Below are 20,402 nucleotides of genomic sequence, written 5' to 3'. Positions count from 1 at the left end.
GAGACACAGAGAAAGAGAGACACAAAGAGAGACACAGAGAAAGAGAGAGAGAGACACAGAGAAAGAGAGACACAGAGAAAGAGAGAGAGACAGAGAAAGAGAGAGAGAGACAGAGAAAGAGAGACACAGAGAAAGAGAGAGAGAGAGAGAGAGAGAGAGAGAGAGAGACACACAGAGAGAGACACACAGAGACAGACACACAGAGAAAGGGAAGAGACGGGGACAGCCATAGTTGTGACTTATCCTGTGTCCTTAAGTGACATATTGCACGTGTAATTGGAGTGTAATGAATGAGGGAACAATCTTGCATATGTTCATAATTTCAATACCTTTATTTTTCTTTAAAAATTTATGAAATTATAAAAAGTTGACATTATTCAACAAGGTAAAACAAACACATATAAATATTTGAGTGTGAATGTTTGGTTTACATTTTTCGCCCTGCACTAAATAATAATAAATATGATGCTCTGGGTATATGCCCAGTTTAGTTTCCATGTTTTACAGTGCAGTTCAGGGTATGACAGAATCAATCAAAACGTTTCAGCGGATCAAGAAGTGGTGTAGGTTTGGGCCATTTAGTTGGTGTTGGTGAAGGCCTGGTAGAGGGCTGTAAGCTGGGCCTTCAGGTCCTGGGCGTAGGGGTCCAGCTTGTCCTTCAGGTCCTCAGCATAGGGGGCCAGGCTCTGCTGCACCATCTGAGCTCTGGTGGTCAGCTCGCTCTGGAGGTTCTCGGCCAGGGGGGCCACTCTCTTCTGGAAGTCCTGCAGGCGCAGGTCCACTTTCTGCTTCAGCTCATCCGTGTAGGGACCCAGCTGGGACTGCAGCTCCTTCACACTCTGCTCCAGACTCCCCTTCAGCTCCTCACTCTTCTGGAGCAGGGTGGCCCTCAGGGTCTCGGAGTCCAGGGACTCTGCATAGGGAGCCAGATCCTGTTTCAGCTGCTCCACTCTCTGCTGGACTTGGGTCTTCATCTCCTCTGCGTAGGGCTCCAGTTTCCCCTTGACGCTGCCCAGGTCTTGCTCCAGACGCTCTCTCAGCACCTCAGCCTCCTGGGTAATCTTGGTCATCAGGTCCTTGGCTGCAGGAGGAAGCTGCTCCTGAAGGGAGACTGCGTATTGGCTGGCCACGTCAGCGCTCTCTGTGATGCGGTCACTGCAGGAGAGGAGAGGGGTCTGGTCAGGTCAGGATTCTAGTTTTATTTATTGATTTTATTTTACTTACTGTAACAAGGCAAGTCAGTTAAGAACAAATTCATTTTTACAATGACGGCCTACCCCGGGCAAACCCTCCCCTAACCCAGACGACGTGGGCCAATTGTGCACCACCCTATGCAACTCCCAATCACAGCCGGTTGGGATACAGCCCGGGATTGTCTGTAGTGATGCCTCTAGCACTGGAATGCAGTGCCTTAGACCGCTGCACCACTCAGGTGACTAGTACTCTGAGAGGGCTTCCACTACAGACATTACACACATGTTATGACAACTAGATCACAGGTCAAATGACTTACTTGACATCCTGTCCCAACTGAGACTTCCTGATCATCTGGACGGTGTCATCGGCAGTTTTTGTTGCCTTGGCGACGTAGTCCCAGAAGGCATCTGTCAGCTGCTCCAGCTGTGGCTTGGGCTCATCGGCATAGAATAGGTTAGCATGGCAACCTGTTGGGGCATGGAAGTAGAGTTAGTTCCTGTGAAACTGCTAGTTTAACCTGACCTGCTTTATGACCTTACACTGTTCAAGGAGCTTGAAGTAGGCCAGGTTTAAAATAATAATCATTCTAATAATCTTGTTGCATTCAAAAAAAATTTACAGAGTAGTCATGGTTGTGGTAACATTAGATGTTACTTACCAGAGAGTATAGCAATTGCAAGCACCGCCAACACTTTCATATTTGCGTTTCTCACTGAAACAGAAACATCACTAATCAATTACACTTCAAATACATTTGAATCTTAGAAACCTAAAATCCTAGTTTCTCAACACCTTGTTTTGAATCTCAGCATTGGCCTCACCTGTTTTTTTCCTGGTGTATCTCTGTGTATTCAGTCTGTCTGTGTGTCTATCAGGCCAGTGCCATGCTGTATATATAGTCGAAACCAGAGCTGTAGATGTAAGCCCAAAGTCCAGGAGTCACTGCCATGTCACCTCTCTTCCTGCTTCTGCTACAACTCCTTGCTGGCTGTCATCACATGACTGTGCGGTTACTATATTGACATGCACACACACACGCACATACACAATGACAATACATTATTTTGTTACGTTCATATTCATTCTCTGAGCCTGACAGATTGAACATAGACAGACCAGACTTGATTAACCTGGCTTTGGTTGAACTTCAATATGTTTCCTTTGGGAATCTCCCCCACCACACCATGGTCCTTTTTATTGGTTATATTCTAATTAGACAACCGTGCATGGTCCTTTTTATTGGCTATATTCTAATTAGACAACCGTGCATGGTCATTTTTATTGGTTATATTCTAATTAGACAACTGTGCATGGTCCTTTTTATTGGTTATATTCTAATTAGACAACTGTGCATGGTCCTTTTTATTGGTTATATTCTAATTAGACAAATGTGCATGGTCCCTTTTATTGGTTATATTCTAATTAGACAAATGTGCATGGTCCCTTTTATTGGTTATATTCTAATTAGACAACCGTGCATGGTCCTTTTTATTGGTTATATTCTAATTAGACAACCGTGCATGGTCCTTTTTATTGGTTATATTCTAATTAGACAACCGTGCATGGTCCTTTTTATTGGTTATATTCTAATTAGACAACCGTGCATGGTCCTTTTTATTGGCTATATTCTAATTAGACAACCGTGCATGGTCCTTTTTATTGGCTATATTCTAATTAGACAACCGTGCATGGTCCTTTTTATTGGCTATATTCTAATTAGACAACCGTGCATGGTCCTTTTTATTGGTTATATTCTAATTAGACAACCGTGCATGGTCCTTTTTATTGGTTATATTCTAATTAGACAACCGTGCATGGTCCTTTTTATTGGTTATATTCTAATTAGACAACCGTGCATGGTCCTTTTTATTGGTTATATTCTAATTAGACAACCGTGCATGGTCCTTTTTATTGGTTATATTCTAATTAGACAACCGTGCATGGTCCTTTTTATTGGTTATATTCTAATTAGACAACCGTGCATGGTCCTTTTTATTGGTTATATTCTAATTAGACAACCGTGCATGGTCCTTTTTATTGGTTATATTCTAATTAGACAAATGTGCATGGTCCTTTTTATTGGTTATATTCTAATTAGACAACTGTGCATGGTCCTTTTTATTGGTTATATTCTAATTAGACAATGTGCATGGTCCTTTTTATTGGTTATATTCTAATTAGACAAATGTGCATGGTCATTTTTATTGGTTATATTCTAATTAGACAACTGTGCATGGTCCTTTTTATTGGTTACATTCTAATTAGACAACTGTGCATGGTCCTTTTTATTGGTTATATTCTAATTAGACAACCGTGCATGGTCCTTTTTATTGGTTATATTCTAATTAGACAACCGTGCATGGTCCTTTTTATTGGTTATATTCTAATTAGACAACCGTGCATGGTCCTTTTTATTGGTTATATTCTAATTAGACAACCGTGCATGGTCCTTTTTATTGGTTATATTCTAATTAGACAACCGTGCATGGTCTTTTTTATTGGTTATATTCTAATTAGACAACCGTGCATGGTCCTTTTTATTGGTTATATTCTAATTAGACAACCGTGCATGGTCCTTTTTATTGGTTATATTCTAATTAGACAAATGTGCATGGTCCTTTTTATTGGTTATATTCTAATTAGACAACTGTGCATGGTCCTTTTTATTGGTTATATTCTAATTAGACAACCGTGCATGGTCCTTTTTATTGGTTATATTCTAATTAGACAACCGTGCATGGTCCTTTTTATTGGTTATATTCTAATTAGACAACCGTGCACGGTCCTTTTTATTGGTTATATTCTAATTAGACAACCGTGCACGGTCCATTTTATTGGTTATATTCTAATTAGACAACCGTGCACGGTCCATTTTATTGGTTATATTCTAATTAGACAACCGTGCACGGTCCTTTTTATTGGTTATATTCTAATTAGACAACTGTGCACGGTCCTTTTTATTGGTTATATTCTAATTAGACAACTGTGCATGGTCCTTTTTATTGGTTATATTCTAATTAGACAACTGTGCATGGTCCTTTTTATTGGTTATATTCTAATTAGACAACTGTGCATGGTCCTTTTTATTGGTTATATTCTAATTAGACAACTGTGCATGGTCCTTTTTATTGGTTATATTCTAATTAGACAACTGTGCATGGTCCTTTTTATTGGTTATATTCTAATTAGACAACTGTGCATGGTCCTTTTTATTGGTTATATTCTAATTAGACAACTGTGCATGGTCCTTTTTATTGGTTATATTCTAATTAGACAACTGTGCATGGTCCTTTTTATTGGTTATATTCTAATTAGACAACTGTGCATGGTCCTTTTTATTGGTTATATTCTAATTAGACAACTGTGCATGGTCCTGGACCCTTCTACTGAAAACCTCATTCTAGAGAAGACTTAAAGTCGGGGATGCAACTTTCACTGGGGACGGGGGACGGGGACATGTCCCCCACACATTTTGAAATTTAATTTTTGTCGCCCACAGTTTTATCATTGGAATGTGATACAAAACAGCCAACTGTGTGCTTTAGGACCATGCGGACATCTCAGAGCGGTTGGGTAGTCTGTTTGGAGTGTTTACCCGACTGGATAAAAAATATATAAATCATTTTCTAAAATATGCCCCCCACTTCTAAAACCCCTGCTTACAGTAATACTAATGAGTAAAGGTATTTGATGGCCAGCAGATAACCTTAAACATGTCCACACAAGACACTTTGTAATCAGGTCAAGCAATAAGACCACAACCACATATATAATACTAACTAGATTATACGGATGCTGGCATTAGCACATTTCACTTTTCAATTTGGTGCTTTCGACAAGGACATGATTTCATTCAAGACATCCTGGTGTTTGTTCAGCCATCAACGGTAGCATCCCAACGGTTGTGTCACCTCAACTGCCAACGCAAACCTATAGCGCAGTGTCAACCTTCACACATTTTAGTCATCACTGGGGTCAGAGGTTATTTGAGGTGTTGAACATTGCACTGTAGTGCATTTACATAGGGAATAGTAGATTCCTGGCAACACCCTCTCCTTATTCTACTCTCTATAGAGTGGCACTGTGATGGTTTGTAATAAGGCACAGTGGGCAGATAGGAGGTTTAGAACTCAACTTCTGACTTCAAAACTCCTGATTACCAGGATGTGACATCATGAATAACCCAAGTGATGTAGAATGAGTGCTGTGAAGATTCTCAATCAGGCCATTCTCTGTGTAGATTGATCCACCTTTTTGACATGGTAATGTTGTTCCCAGACACTTCTTTGCGCAATAACCCAGGGGCGAGGTTATGACAAGGTCAATTACCAGTATAGCACAGTAACCCACTATCCATTTAAACAGAATAACTACAGTATGACAAAGGGGGAGCTTTACTTTGAAAAATGAAAGTCTACTGTAACATTTAATTGATTCCAAATAAGTTCCTAGACACCATACATTATCTACTAGCTATTGTGAGATCACATCTAATGAATGGACTGGGCCCATGTGGCCCCTAACATTAGACCCTATCACAGTGTGTATGGGCCGGGGTCAAATGAACTTTGGTCAGACAACTGACACATGGAAGTGCTTGAACACATGACCTCACAGTTAAACTGAAAACTATATCATAGAATATATTCTGGGAGTCAATGCCAGCTGGCTGGACATCAAACTTAAACTGACTATAAATCAATACCATATCTGATCAGACTGTGATATCTCATGAAGTTTGGAAGGAAGGTGTTGTCTGGACAAAGTGCTATTTATGTCTGAGAAATGGCTGTGATTGGCTCAGAGAATGGCTGATTCGATCTGAGATTTTCTGTGCCATCAAGGAAAAATCCATGAAACTGACCTGGTGTGAACCAGATACTCACTATCAGCATCGTAGAGTTGTAGCATCATATATAATGACCAAGATACATTATGGTTGAGAGAAAGGAACAGGCTAGTGTATGTAAAAGTGCATAAGCCTCAATACAACACAATACATCTACCCTCAGATGATATTAACAGTAACAGACCTGTATAGCTGCAAGTCAACAAGTGTCCCGCTGCACATGTATCACGACTGCATATTATTGAAAAACTATTGACAAGGGGATTGAATGGAGATGTGTTTATCAGCATGCAGTCCCAGGAGATTGGTCTTCACTGAGTATCTCTGATCACTACTTTATGTTCCAAACTCTGTTTGTGACACTTTACCCAGAGGTGATGATAACGCAGTGCTCTCCTGTGCGCTCTGGGTCCAGGGGTTCATTGGGACAGGTCCAGGGTGAGTTGTAAGGACATAACTGGGTTGGGTCAGGTAGACAGGTGCTGAGTGCACTGCGGTCTGAGGGTTTATGATTTGGAGCACTGCTGACAGCGAGGCACTGGCTCCTGGACTTTGTGTTCCTTACTGTCCTGCTCACTATATATACAGGCCAGGACATGGCTGAAACTAGTCACTGCAGACTGGACTCAGAGATACACCAACACACTCATTCACAAAGACGGTGAGCTGGATTCTACAAGTCCATGGTATTATTTGATAGCATTCCATTATGTTTTTTTTTATTCTGGTGGATTACAATGTTTTAAGTGATTGTTGCTTTATTTCACAGAATCTGATTGAGAGTCATGAAGGTTCTTGTGGTGCTCGCTCTGGCTGTATTCACTGGTGAGTGGGATACAAGAATATTTCAGATAAGTGAAATTTATAGAGCTGAAGTACAACAACCTAATACCTTCCATCAATCTACCAAATTCATTTTAAGTCAATAGTCAATAATAACCACGGCAGAGGGAATATACTTTTCTAGTTACCTTAATGACGCCAACAGGTTGCCATGCCTAACCAGTAATGACCCTGAAATATACAATTTCACAACAACTAACTCTTCTGCAACGCCCCAACAGGCTGCCATGCTAACCTGTTCTACGCTGATGAGCCTAAGCCACAGCTGGAGCAGCTGACAAATGCCTTCTGGGACTACGTTGCCAAGGCAACGCAAACGGCCGAAGACACCGTCCAGATGATCAGGAAGTCCCAGCTGGGGCAGGATGTCAAGTAAGTAATATGATCTGTGATGCAGTTGTCATAACGTGTGGAATGTCTGTAGTCGAATCGCTCAGATTACTAGGTTGGGGTTTTGAACTGACCCCCCTCTCCTCTCCTGCAGTGGCCGAATCACAGAGAGCGCTTATGTGGCCAGCCAATACGCCATCTCCCTGCAGGAGCAGCTCCCTTCTGCAGCCAAGGACCTGATGACCAAGATTACCCAGGAGGCTGAGGTGCTGAGAGAGCGTCTGGAGCAAGACCTGGGCAGTGTCAAGGGGAAACTGGAGCCCTACGCAGAGGAGATGAAGACCCAAGTCCAGCAGAGAGTGGAGCAGCTGAAACAGGATCTGGCTCCCTATGCAGAGTCCCTGGACTCCGAGACCCTGAGGGCCACCCTGCTCCAGAAGAGTGAGGAGCTGAAGGGGAGTCTGGAGCAGAGTGTGAAGGAGCTGCAGTCCCAGCTGGGTCCCTACACTGATGAGCTGAAGCAGAAAGTGGACCTGCGCCTGCAGGACTTCCAGAAGAGAGTGGCCCCCCTGGCCGAGAACCTCCAGAGCGAGCTGACCACCAGAGCTCAGATGGTGCAGCAGAGCCTGGCCCCCTATGCTGAGGACCTGAAGGACAAGCTGGACCCCTACGCCCAGGACCTGAGGGCCCAGCTTACAGCCCTCTACCAGGCCTTCATCAACACCAACTAAATCAAAAACACTTTCCTCCATCTGACTACTCTTGCACTCTTGATGACTGTATTCTCCCATCAAAGCCTTAGAACATACCACCGTTGTCAATAGAACGAGGGCGAGTTTACAAATATGAACTTGGTAATGCAGAACAGGCCCATTCTGTATTTTGTATAAACTGAATTGGCTCTGATGAGTCAATGACATCTTTGTATTTTGTTTGTTTGTTATCTGAAGGTTGGTCAGTGACTGTGCCATGTTGATGTTGTTAATTTATGGAAATAAAAAGCGAAACTAAACATAACTTAAATGTATCGTGTCTGATGTGTCGTGCCTATGATGCTAATTGAAATCATTTAAGCTACTTCCCCAAATGATAAAGTGGTGATAAGGGTATGAGGTGGAAAGTCATATTAGCACATTCAAATAGTACATAAACATTGTCCAATAAGACTGGTTGCATGTAGGACTACTGTATGCCGCTGATCCAGTCATCTCTCTTCAACATAAGCATATGCGTCAGAAATATCAGAAATAAGTGTGTATCACAGCATAAACAAATCTTGATTATGTTTAAATATTACATTAACATTTTAGTCATTTAGCAGATGCTCTTATCCATAGCGATTTACAATTAGTGCATTCATCTTAAGATAGCTAGGTGGGACAACCACATATCTCAGTCATAGTAAGTACATTTCTTCTCATTAAAATAGTTAAATATCTTACTCAAAGGGAGAGTAAAAGCTATTAGGATTATAGCCTGCAGTGTTTGTCTTCAAAGTGGAAGCCATAATTACAATCTCTGTGTTGTGATAATTGTGTTGTTTGTTCTATAATCTGTTAGTTCATATGCCTTGACACTGTGATATATAGACCTATAGCCGAGACAATAGGAAGACGCAGTGGCAGAATAAATTCAACCACACATTTGTTTCATTACAAAACCGGAGAGCAACATATGTATGTCCGGCGAAGTCCACAAAGCATATTGCATTTAACAAACAGTTACATGACCTACAGCATGGTCAATCAAGTTAATATTTCAGACATTTTCGAATTACTGAACAACTATTGATTTAGAACAGCGGAGTTACTGCAGGTCCCAAAGAAAACAGGAGCTGCCTCCACTAATCCAGCACCATTTCAACTTCAACATTTCAAAAACCTCAAATCACCGATGTTTAGTCTAATACAGTAGCAACTAAAAGACTCCCGAAACAATTTAGTCCAATCAACACAAGCTAAAAATCATGTGGCTGTCCATGGTATTGTTGTGTGTGTGTGTGTGTGTGTGTGTGTGTGTGTGTGTGTGTGTGTGTGTGTAGAAAAAACATGTTGACTCACCCTACTTGAAGAGAAACGCCAATGTCATCTTCCTCTCTTTCATGTTGACAAAACGGTCTATGACTATCATACAGTACACGCTTTTAGTTGTTGTTGTCCTAGGCTACTGGGCTAAAATGCTTGCTCGCTAGCCTAACTTCCTTTCATGTGCAACGATTAGCCAGTTAGTTAACATTAGCCTACTACTTCTCCCGAGTGGCGCAGCTGTCATCTCCTGAGTGGCACAGCGGTCTAAGGCACTGCATCTCAGTGCAAGAGGTGTCACTACAGTCCCTGGTTCGATTCCAGGCTGTATCACATCTGGCCGTGATTGGGAGTCATATAGGGCGGTGCACGATTGGCTCAGCGTCGGGGTAGGCCAGGATAGGCCGTCATTGTAAATAAAAATTTGTTCTTAACTGACTTGACTGGTTAAATAAAAACATCTACTGTAGCTACATATTGAACATCCATCCTCTGAGGCCAGGGGCACAATGTATGAATTAACATTTGGTCCAAATCCCTATCTCCATTTATGGCTAATTTAAGAGAAGGCCACCAGAGGACAACAACACAATGAGTTGGAACAATCCAAGTTCTCTTTTATTTTGATGTGGTGTGAATCCAAATCCAAACTGGATTCCCTAAACACTTTTTATTGGTGCGCCAGGACCAATCACAGTTGAGTTCACTCAGTTTAGCTTGAAATATATAAATGATTGTATATGTTTTATATTGGTACATTTTGGGGGGGAATGCTGGCTTCCCTTGGCATCCATGAATACACACCACTGGCAATAGCTTGGTTGCTCCTTCAACATAGTTTTAGAATGAATGCCATCTAGTGGCAGTTCATTGTCAATTCAGGGAATTATAAAGCCCTTTGCAATGATGGTGATTTACTGACCTCTTCACAGAAATCAGAAAATAACCATATATACAATGACCTGACAAACAGTCATATACAGCTCTCTCTACCCCCCCCCCCCCTCCCTCTGAATTACTTGTAAAAACAACACAGTCCTGTAACACTATCTGAAATTCTATCACACCCCACAATCCCAAACCCCCTCCAGAGGTGGGTATGGAGCATGTTCAGAGCTGTCTCTGCATGTCTGATGATGTACCTGTATCACCCATCCTCCCCCTCTCACCCTCTGGCTCTGCCAGGGCTTTCCCATGCCGCCTCACCCAGAGGAAAACAAAATTCCTTGGCTCTGCCCCAAACTGCCACTGGCACCAGTAACCGTTAACCCTGCTGGGTTAGCCATGAACTTCCTTTGTTCAACATCATTACATTATCAACCTAATATAAATGGCCTGTCAAACGCTTTCTACTGGCCATACTGTTAACCCTCCAAACACTGTTATACAAACATATTAATTGTTTACTGTTACCTGCATTGGGTAGCAGAACGTATGTCCATAAAACAACTCTGTGATAACAGGGAACATGACAACTCAGCATAAACCAACAGTGGATGTTGATTTAGATCTTTGCCTGGTAGTAAGACTGTAAAACAAATCTCTGAGATCTGCCTTAATGCCACAGGGGTTCTGTGATGATAGACTGAGTAAAGGGCCCACATCTAAGCCTATAATGAACTGGCAAAAGGCTAATAGATAAGAACGACAAGAGACAAGTACGGAAATGGTCCTTACAGTGTTCCTTATGTTCATTGGAGCAGCATTTTTACATGGTGAACTGTGTTTGATTTATGGTCCTTGTGTTTGCTAGTGAACGGACACTGTATTTCTATGTAAAAAGGGCATTGGAGGTGAGGTCAACCTATTGTTCGGTGCAAGTTGCCACCTATCAGCTACAAAAGCAAAATCAGTGAGTCAGAAGCAGATGACTGACCACACACACACGGAGAATGGGATCAATCCTTCAAAACAGGACCCAGCTGAGTGCCCTTTGGCCCAGACACAGCCAGTTGTGGTGACATCACAGACTCATGTGAAGTTAGAGGTGAGAGGTCTCACTCTGACCAGAGGTGACCAACTAACCACAGACCACAGTCCTCCAGCTCCCGTCACACCACTCCTGACTCCAAGATGAGCTGGCTGGGGTTATGAGAGTTCACTGCTAACCGACAACCTCTCACACACTGCCCTGGTAGATGCATATTACCACATCACCCATCCTTACAATGAGAGGGAACAAAGAGGTATATATTTTTAGGACAAGAGGAAGTGTCTTCTGTTACAGAACTCTGTAGAAGTCTGTCGGTCTGTCTGTCTACAGCTAGTTATGCCGTACCATCATTCTTCTTATTCTCTCTTTCACTTCCCTCTTGTTCTCTCTCCCTGTTTCTATGACCACAATGTTCATGCCTTGAAAACCATTACAAAAGCTCTACTGCACTACTCTTCATAACAGCTGTGCTGCTATCCCTGTCCCTCGTGGTCCCAGTTTTAATAGGACATGTCTGTCTGTCCCAGCAGGGAGAGCAGCAGTGGGTATTGAGTTCAGCTCAGGCTGAGACATTTAAATACAAAGAGTGACCCAAATCACAATCAAATCAAAATGTATTTGTCACATGCTTCATAAACAACAGGTGTTGTCTAACAGTGAAATGCGTATGGGCCTTTCCCAACAATGCAGAGAGAAAATAAATAGAAAACATTATGGAAAAATAATAAACACGAGGAATAAACACACAATGAGTAACAATGTGCAAGGGTAGCAGGTAATTAAGGTAGATATGTACATATACAATACCAGTCAAAAGTTTTAGAACACCTTCTCATTCAAGGCTTATTCTTTATTTTTACTATTTTCTACATTGTAGAATAATAGGGAAGACATCAAAACTATGAAATAACACATGGAATAATGTTGTAACCAAAAAAGTGTTGAACAAATCAAAATATATTTGAGATTTGAAATTCTTCAAATAGCCACCCTTTCCTTGATGTCACAAACTCTTGGCATTCTCTCAACCAGCTTCACCTGGAATTCTTTTTCAACAGTCTGGAAGAAGTTCCCACATATGCTGAGCACTTTTTGGCTGCTTTTCCTTCACTCTGCGGTCCAACTCATCACAAACCATTACAATTTGGTTGAGGTCAGGGGATTGTGGAAGCTAGGTCATCTGATGCAGCACTCCAACATTCTCCTTCTCTGTAAAATAGCCCTTACACAGACTGGAAGTGTGTTGGGTCATTGTCCTGTTGAAAAACAAATGATAGCCCCACTAAGCCCGAACCAGATGGGATGGCATATAGCTGCAGAATGCTGTGGTAGCCATGCTGGTTAAGTGTGCCGTGAATTCTGAATAAATCATAGACAGTGTCACCAGCAAAGCACCTCCACACCACAACACCTCCTTTTTGCTTTATGGTGGGAAAAACACATGCGGAGATCATCCGTTCACCCACACACGGCAGTTGCAACCAAAAATCTCCAATTTGGACTCCAGACCCAAGGACAAATTTCCACAGGTCTAATGTCCATTGCTCGTGTTTCTTGGCCCAAGCAAGTCTCTTCTTATTATTGATGTCCTTTAGTAGTTGTTTCTTTGCAGCAATTCGACCATGAAGTTCTGATTCACACAGTCTCTGAACAGTTGATGTTGAGATGTGTCTGTTACTTGAACTCTGTGAAGCATTTATTTGGGCTGCAATTTCTGATGCTGGTAACTCTAATGAACTTATCCTCTGCAGCAGAGGCAACTCTGGGTCTTCCATTCTGGTGGGGGTCCTTATCCCCGGATTCCTACCGCAAACTAAACATTTTCATCATGATCTTCACAACTAGCTAACCGCAATCCCGGATGACTACTCCTGGCTAGCGTTTCCATCCCAGAGCAAGCACCAATTTAGCTTGAAGCTAGCCCGGCCAGGGCTCCTGTGCAACCACCGAAGCATACTCCTGGGCAACAATATCGGCCTGCTAGTTACCAAGAGCAACTTGGAACCCTACTAATTCCACTACTGGTCTATCGACATCACCGCACAAAGATGCAAAAACAGACCCAAAGGCTAACTTTCTAGCCCCTGCTATCTGTTTGCTTGCTAACCCGGTCTGCTAACTGCTAAACTGTCAGGCCCTGGTCTGCTAACTGCTAGCTTGACTGCCCGGTCTGCTAACTACTAGCCCTTGCTAACTGCTTGCTTGCTAACCCGGTCTGCTAACTGCTAGCTTGCCCTGGTCTACTAACTGCTAGCCCATGCTAATTGCTTGCTTGCTAACCCGGCCTGCTAACTGCTAACTTGCCCTGGTCTACTAGCTGCTAGCTTGTTTAGCTCCGGCCTACTAACTATTAGCATGTTAGCCTGCTAACTGTCTGAATCGCCGTGTCCTCAGCCAGCCCAACCACTCACTGGACCCATATATTCTCTTGGCTACGCATGCCTCTCTCTAATATCAATATGCCTTGTCCATTACTGTCCTGGTTAGTGATTACTGTCTTAATTCACTGTAGAGCCTCTAGCCCTGCTCAATATGCCTTAACCAACCATGTTGTTCCACCTCCTACATATGCGATGACATCACCTGGTTTAAACATCTCTAGAGACAATATCTCTCTCTTCATTACTCAATGCCTAGGTTTACCTCCAATGTACTCACATCCTACCTTACCTTTGTCTGTACACTATGCCTTGAATCTATACTATCGTGCCCAGAAACCTGCTCCTTTTACTCTCTGTTCTAAACGTGCTAGACGGCCAGTTCACATAGTCTTTAGCTGTACCCTTATCCTACTTCTCCTTTGTTCCTCTGGTGATGTGGAGGTTAATCCAGGTCCTACAGTGCCTAGCTCCACTCCTACCCCCCAGGTGCTCTCATTTGTTGACTTCTGTAAACGTAAAAGCCTTGGTTTCATGCATGTTAACATTAGAAGCCTCCTCCCTAAGTTTGTTTTACTCACTGCTTTAGCATACTCTGCCAACCCAGATGTCTTAGCCGTGTCTGAATCCTGGCTTAGGAAAACCACCAAAAACCCTGAAATCTCCATTGCTAACGATAACGTTTTCCGCCAAGATAGAACTGCCAAAGGGGGCGGTGTTGCAATCTACTGCAAAGATAGAAAGTAATACAGAACTCTGCAGGCTAAGTCTGTACCCAAACAATTTGAGCTTCTACTTCTAAAAATTCACCTTTCCAGAAACAAGTCTCTCACTGTTGCCGCTTGCTATAGACCTCCATCTGCCCCCAGCTGTGCCCTCGAAACTATATGTGAACTGATTGCCCCCCATCTATCTTCTGAGCTTGTGCTACTAGGTGACCTAAACTGGGACATGCTTAACACCCCGCCATCCTACAAACTAAGCTTGATGCCCTCAATCTCACACAAATGATCAATGGACCTACCAGGTACAACCACAAATCAGTAAACACGGGCACCCTCATAGATGTCATCCTAACTAATTCGCCCTCCAAATACACCTCTGCTTTTTTCAGTCAAGATCTCAGCGATCACTGCCTCATTGCCTTTATCCGTAATGGATCTGCGACCAAATGACCACCTCTCATCACTGACAAACGCTCCCTGAAACACTTCTGCGAACAGGCCTTTCTAATCGACCTGGCCGGGGTATCCTGGAATGACATTGACCTCATCCCGTCAGTAGATGATGCCTGGCTATTCTTTAAAAGTGCCTTCCTCACCATGTTAAATAAGCATGCCCCTCTCAAAAAATGTAGAACTAGGAATAGATATAGTCCTTGGATCACGCCTGACCTGTCTGCCCTTGACCAGCACAAAAACATCCTGTGGCGTTCTGCATTAGCATCGAATAGCCCCCGTATTATGCAACTTTTCAGGGAAGTTAGTAACAAATATACACAGGCAGTTAGAAAAGCTAAGGCAAGCTTTTTCAAACAGAAATGTGCATTCTGTAGTACTAACTCAAAAAAAGTTCTGGGACACTGTAAAGTCCATGGAGAATAAGAGCACCTCCTCCCAGCTGCCCACTGTTCTGAGGCTAGGAAACATTGTCACCACCGATAAATCCGCTATAATTGAGAATTTCAATAAGCATTTCTATACGACTGGCCATGCTTTCCACATGGCTACCCCAACCCCGGTCAACTGCCCGGCACCCTCCACAGCAACCCGCCAAAGCCCCCACCATTTCTCCTTTACCCAAATCCAGATAGCTGATGTTCTGAAAGAGCTGCAAAATCTGGACCCCTACAAATCAGCCGGCTAGACAATCTGGACCCTCTCTTTCTAAAATTATCTGCCGAAATTGTTGCAACCCCTATTACTAGCCTGTTCAACCTTTCTTTCATATCGTCTGAGATTCCCAAAGATTGGAAAGCTGCCACAGTCATCCCCCTCTTCAAAGGGGGTGACACTCTAGACCCAAACTGCTACAGACCTATATCTATCCTACCCTGTCTTTCTAAGGTCTTCGAAAGCCTAGTTAACAGATTACTGACTATTTCGAATCCCACCATAACTTCTCCGCTATGCAATCTGGTTTCAGAGCTGGTCATGGGTGCACCCCAGCCACGCTCAAGGTTCTAAACAACATCAAAACCGCCATCGATAAGAGACATTACTGTGCAACCGTATTCATCGACCTGGCCAAGTCTTTCGACTCTGTCAATCACAACATTATTGGTACACTCGACAGCCTTGGTTTCTCAAATGATTGCCTCGCCTGGTTTACCAACTACTTCTCTGATAGAGTTCAGTGTGTCAAATCGGAGGGCCTGTTGTCTGGACCTCTGACAGTCTCTATGGGTGTGCCACAGGGTTCAATTCTCGGGCCGACTCTCTTTTCTGTAAACATCAATGATGTTGCTCTTGCTGCTGATGATTCTCTGATCCACCTCTACGCAGACGACACCATTCTGTATACTTCTGGCCCCTCCTTGGAAACTGTGTTAACTAACGTCCAGATGAGCTTCAATGTCATACAACTCTCCTTCTGTGGCCTCCAACTGCTCTTAAACACAAGTAAAACTAAATGCATGCTTTTCAATCGATCGCTGCCCGCACCTGCTTGCCCGTCCAGCATCACGACTCTGGACGGCTCTGACTTAGAATACGCGGACAACTACAAATACCTGGATGTCTGGTTAGACTGTAAACTCTCCTTCCAGACTCACATTAAGCATCTTAAATCCAAAATTAAATCTAGAATCGGCTTCCTATATCACAACAAAGCATCCTTCACTCATGCTGCCAAACATACCCTCGTAAAACTGACCATCCTACCGATCCTCGACTTCGGTGATGTCATCTATAAAATAGCCTCCAACACTCTACTCAACAAACTGGATGCAGTTTATCACAGTGCCATCCGTTTTGTCACCAAAGTCCCATACACTACCCACCATTGAGACCTGTACCCTCTTGTTGGTTGGCCCTCGCTTCATACTCGTCGCCAAACCCACTGGCTATCTACAGGTTATCTACACATCTCTGCTAGGTAAAGCCCCGCCTTATCTCAGCTCACTGGTCACCATAGCAGCACCCACTCGTAGCACGCGCTCCAGCAGGTATATCTCACTGGTCACCCCCAAAGGCAATTCCTCCTTTGGTTGTCTTTCCTTCCAGTTCTCTGCTGTCCATGACTGGAACGAATTGCAAAATTCTCTGAAGCTGGAGACTCACATCTCCCTCACTAGCTTTAAGCACCAGCTGTCAGAGCATTTTACAGATCACTGCACCTGTACTTATCCCATCTGTAAACAGCCCATCTATCTACCTACCTCATCCCCATACCGGTATACCCATACTTTCAAAGTTCTTGAAATGTTCCGCATTGACTGACATTCATCTCTTAAAGTAATGACGGACTGTTGTTTTTCTTTGCTTATTTGAACGGTTCTTGCCATAATATAGATTTGGACTTATTTGCGCTGTTCTTGCCATAATATGTATATGGTCTTTACCAAATATGGCTATCTTATATATACCAGCCCTGCCTTGCCACAACACAACTGATTGGCTCAAATGCATTAGGAAGGAAATACATTCCACAAATTAACTTTTAAGAAGACACACCTGTTAATTGAAATGCATTCCAGGTGACTACCTCATGAAGCTGGTTGAGAGAATGCCAAGTGTATGCAAAGCTGTCATCAAGGCAAACAGTGGCTATTTGAAGAATCTCAAATATAAAATATACCTTGATTTGTTTAACACTTTTGACCGGTAGTGTAGGTAGGGATAAAGTTAGTCAACAGGGCAGATAATAAACTGTAGCAGCAGTGTATGTGATGAGTCAAAAGAGTTCAATGCAGATAGTCTGGGTAGTTATTTGGTTAACTATTTAACTATTTAGCAGAGAGAACAGTCTTTGACTTGGGTAGCTGGAGTCTTTGACCATTTTTATGGCCTTCCTCTGACACCGCCTGGTATAGAAGTCCTGGATGGCAGGGAGCTCAGGCCCAATGATGTACTGGGGGCTCCCCTCTTTATCGCCTTGCGGTCAGATGCCAAACAGTTGCCATATCAAGCTGTGATACAGCCAGTCAAGATGCTTTCAATGGTGCAGCTGTATAACTTTTTGAGTATCTGACGGCCCCATTCCAAATCTTTTCAGCCTCATGAGGGGAAGAGGCTTTCTTTACAACTCTCTTGGTGTGTGTGAACCACGATAATTCCTTAGTGATGTAGACACCGAGGAACTAGAAGCTCTCAACCCGCTCCACTACGGCTCCGTCGATGTGGATGAGGGCGTGCTCGGCCCTCCGTTTCCCGTAGTCCACAATCAGCTCCTTTGTCTTGCTGACATTGAGGAAGAGGTTGTTGTCCTGGCACCACACTGCCAGGTCACTGACCTCCTCCCTATTGGCTGTTTTATTGTCGTCGGTGATCAGGCCAACCACCGTTGTGTCATCAGCAAACTTAATGATGGTGTTGGAGTCGTGCATGGCAATGCAGTCATAGGTGAACAGGGAGAACAGGAGGGGACTAAGCACGCACCCCTAAAGGACCCCTGTGTTGAGGGTCAGCATGACAGATGTGTTGTTGCCTACTCTCACCACCTGGGGGCGGCACATCAGGAAGTCCAGGATCCAGATCCAGTTGCAATAGAGATTGTGTCATCTGTGGATCTGTTGAGGTGGTATGCGAATTGAAGTGGGTCCAGGGTGTCTGGGATTATGGTGTTGATGTGAGCCATGACCAGCCTTTCAAAGCATTTCATGGCTACAGAAGTGAGTGCTACTGGGTAATAGACAGGTAGGCAGGTTACCTTGGTATTCTTGGGTACAGGGACTATGGTGGTCTGCTTGAAACATGTAGGTATTAGATAATGGATCAGAGAGAGGCTAAAAATGTCAGTGAAGATACTTGCCAGCTGTTCAGCGCATACTCTGATTACACGTCCTGGTAATCCGTCTGACCCTGCGGCCTTGTCAATGTTAACCTGTTTAAAAGGTCTTACTCACATTGGCTGTGGAGAGCGAGATCTCACAGTCATCCTGAACAGCTGGTGCTCTTATGCATGTTTCAGCGTTGCTTGCCTTGAAGCAGGCGTAGAAGGAATTTAGCTGGTCTGGTAAGATCGAGTCACTGGGCAGCTCACGGCTGGGTTTTCCTTTGTAATCCAACAACCCTAGGAACCTGTTGGAACATAAAAACCTAATTCAATGAGATTTCCGCATTAAATGTGGGAGAAAAATAACTAATGATAGAAGCCGGTCAGATATCACAAAAGGATTGTATGACAACAGATTGTGAGGTTGTTTGGATTCAATTACTTCAGCAATCCTCTAAACTGTGTGCTGAACAGGACTGGACTTGTCATGCTGCTGAATGCCCACTTTTCCCATCTGACACACCCATACTGTGACATAGAGTATAGGAAGCATGTAGAATTCTATGCATCAAACTGAGAGACATCTGATGGGTGATTTGATTTTATGTTACATGTTTTTTATCCAGTCAAGTAATGTGTAAACTAAGATGGTAAAAAAATGTGTTATGTGTTCTCAAATTGCCTGTAGTCAGAAGAGAACACAAGCACTGCAGTGGCTGTACATCTCAATATATGCTAGCTGGCTAGATATATACATATCCATTCCGACCAATCAGTGAAGAGATAGAAGTTGACTCCTGGAGGTTATCTCATACTATCAGGCTCTGAACAAACCAATCAATTCCAGTTTGTTTCTTGGGAGTAGGCTTCTTGTGATTACAACACAGAGAGGAATGTCTAGTATGGGCAGCAGAGGTAGCGTACCTGCTGGATCATTATCGGTAAAGGTCATCGGTACTGCTCGAATCAGTAGGGGTTGCTGATAACAAAGCCTATATATGGCCAGCATTGCACATACTGTATATAGACTTTCATTACCTGAGTATAACAATGACTTAACATAAGATTCCTCATTATGAAAGCTCTGTTGTTGTACCACTGGGCTTTCCAGAACCCCTTACAAGACCCAAGATGTTAACTTTCACCATACAACACCATCTCTAACCAAGCCTTAACTATGCTTAGATCTTACTATGCCTGACTAAATTCCCGAGCAGAACATATTCAGGTCAAATCTGATGTGATAAACAAGCAATAATGCAAGGACATTGTTGTTGATCAGGATGTGGCCTTGATGTACTTCCATTGTATTCATCAGTTGTGTAAAGTACTTAAGTAAAAATACTTAAAATTCCTACTTAAGTCGTTTTTGGGGGTATCCATACTTTACTTTACTATTTATATTTTTGACTACTTTTACTTTTACACATTCCTAAAGAAAATAATGTACTTTTTACGCCATATATTTTCCCTGAAACCCAAAAGTACTTATTACATTTTGAATGTAAGCAGGACATGAACATGGTCCAATTCATACACTTATCAAGAGAACATCCCTGGTCATCCCTACTGCCTCTGATATGGCGGACTCACTAAAAACACATGCTTGGTTTGTAAATTATGTTGGTGTGTGCCCCTGGCTATACGTAAATAAATAAAAACAAGAAAATGGTTCCGTTCTGATTGGCTTAATATAAGGAATTTGAAATGATTACTGTCTAAGTACTGTATATTTTAACAATTACATTTAGTTTTGATACTTAAGTATTTTTTAAAACCAAATACTTTTAGACTTTTACTCAAGTAGTATTTTACTGGGTGACTCACTTATACTTGAGTGTCACGTCTACTCCCGCTTCCCCTCTCCGGCGCTCAACGTTGCCAGTCTACTAACCACCGGTCATGGCAACCCT

General features: G+C 42.9%; 2 protein-coding genes across 4 annotated transcripts in view; one reads left to right on the top strand and one right to left on the bottom strand.

Moving 5' to 3' along the window:
- Window positions 1-309: 309 nt before the first annotated feature.
- Window positions 310-20,402, bottom strand: part of LOC135520518 (apolipoprotein A-I-like) — a 38,008-nt gene continuing 17,915 nt past the window's right edge. Inside the window, exons 2-5 of one of the 2 annotated variants that reach the window (XM_064946124.1) lie at window positions 18,620-18,794; window positions 1,856-1,909; window positions 1,514-1,664; window positions 310-1,155 (exon numbers count right to left, since the gene is read on the bottom strand). In XM_064946124.1, the coding sequence (XP_064802196.1) occupies window positions 579-1,155; window positions 1,514-1,664; window positions 1,856-1,895 (768 nt within the window). In that variant the 5' untranslated portion in view covers window positions 1,896-1,909; window positions 18,620-18,794 and the 3' untranslated portion in view covers window positions 310-578. Of the gene's footprint in view, window positions 1,156-1,513; window positions 1,665-1,855; window positions 1,910-2,018; window positions 2,122-18,619; window positions 18,795-20,402 lie in introns of those variants that run through there. The other variant, XM_064946123.1, reaches the window with a different exon arrangement.
- On the top strand, window positions 6,557-8,242 carry LOC135520515 (apolipoprotein A-IV-like). Of its 2 annotated transcripts, none has more exons than XM_064946120.1 (4): window positions 6,557-6,707; window positions 6,816-6,871; window positions 7,111-7,261; window positions 7,374-8,242. In XM_064946120.1, exons 2-4 carry the CDS (start codon window positions 6,832-6,834, stop codon window positions 7,948-7,950), a joined length of 768 nt encoding a protein of 255 aa, XP_064802192.1. In that variant the 5' UTR covers window positions 6,557-6,707; window positions 6,816-6,831; the 3' UTR covers window positions 7,951-8,242. The 2 variants fall into 2 exon arrangements, with proteins under 2 accessions (XP_064802192.1, XP_064802193.1); XM_064946121.1 differs by having other exon boundaries at window positions 6,669-6,732.

The sequence above is a fragment of the Oncorhynchus masou genome, chromosome 29 (genome assembly GCF_036934945.1).
Source record: "Oncorhynchus masou masou isolate Uvic2021 chromosome 29, UVic_Omas_1.1, whole genome shotgun sequence".
In the NCBI taxonomy this organism is placed as follows: Eukaryota; Metazoa; Chordata; class Actinopteri; order Salmoniformes; family Salmonidae; genus Oncorhynchus; species Oncorhynchus masou.
Note: the sequence above shows the minus strand (reverse complement) of the source record. Positions and strands in the feature narration are given on the sequence as shown.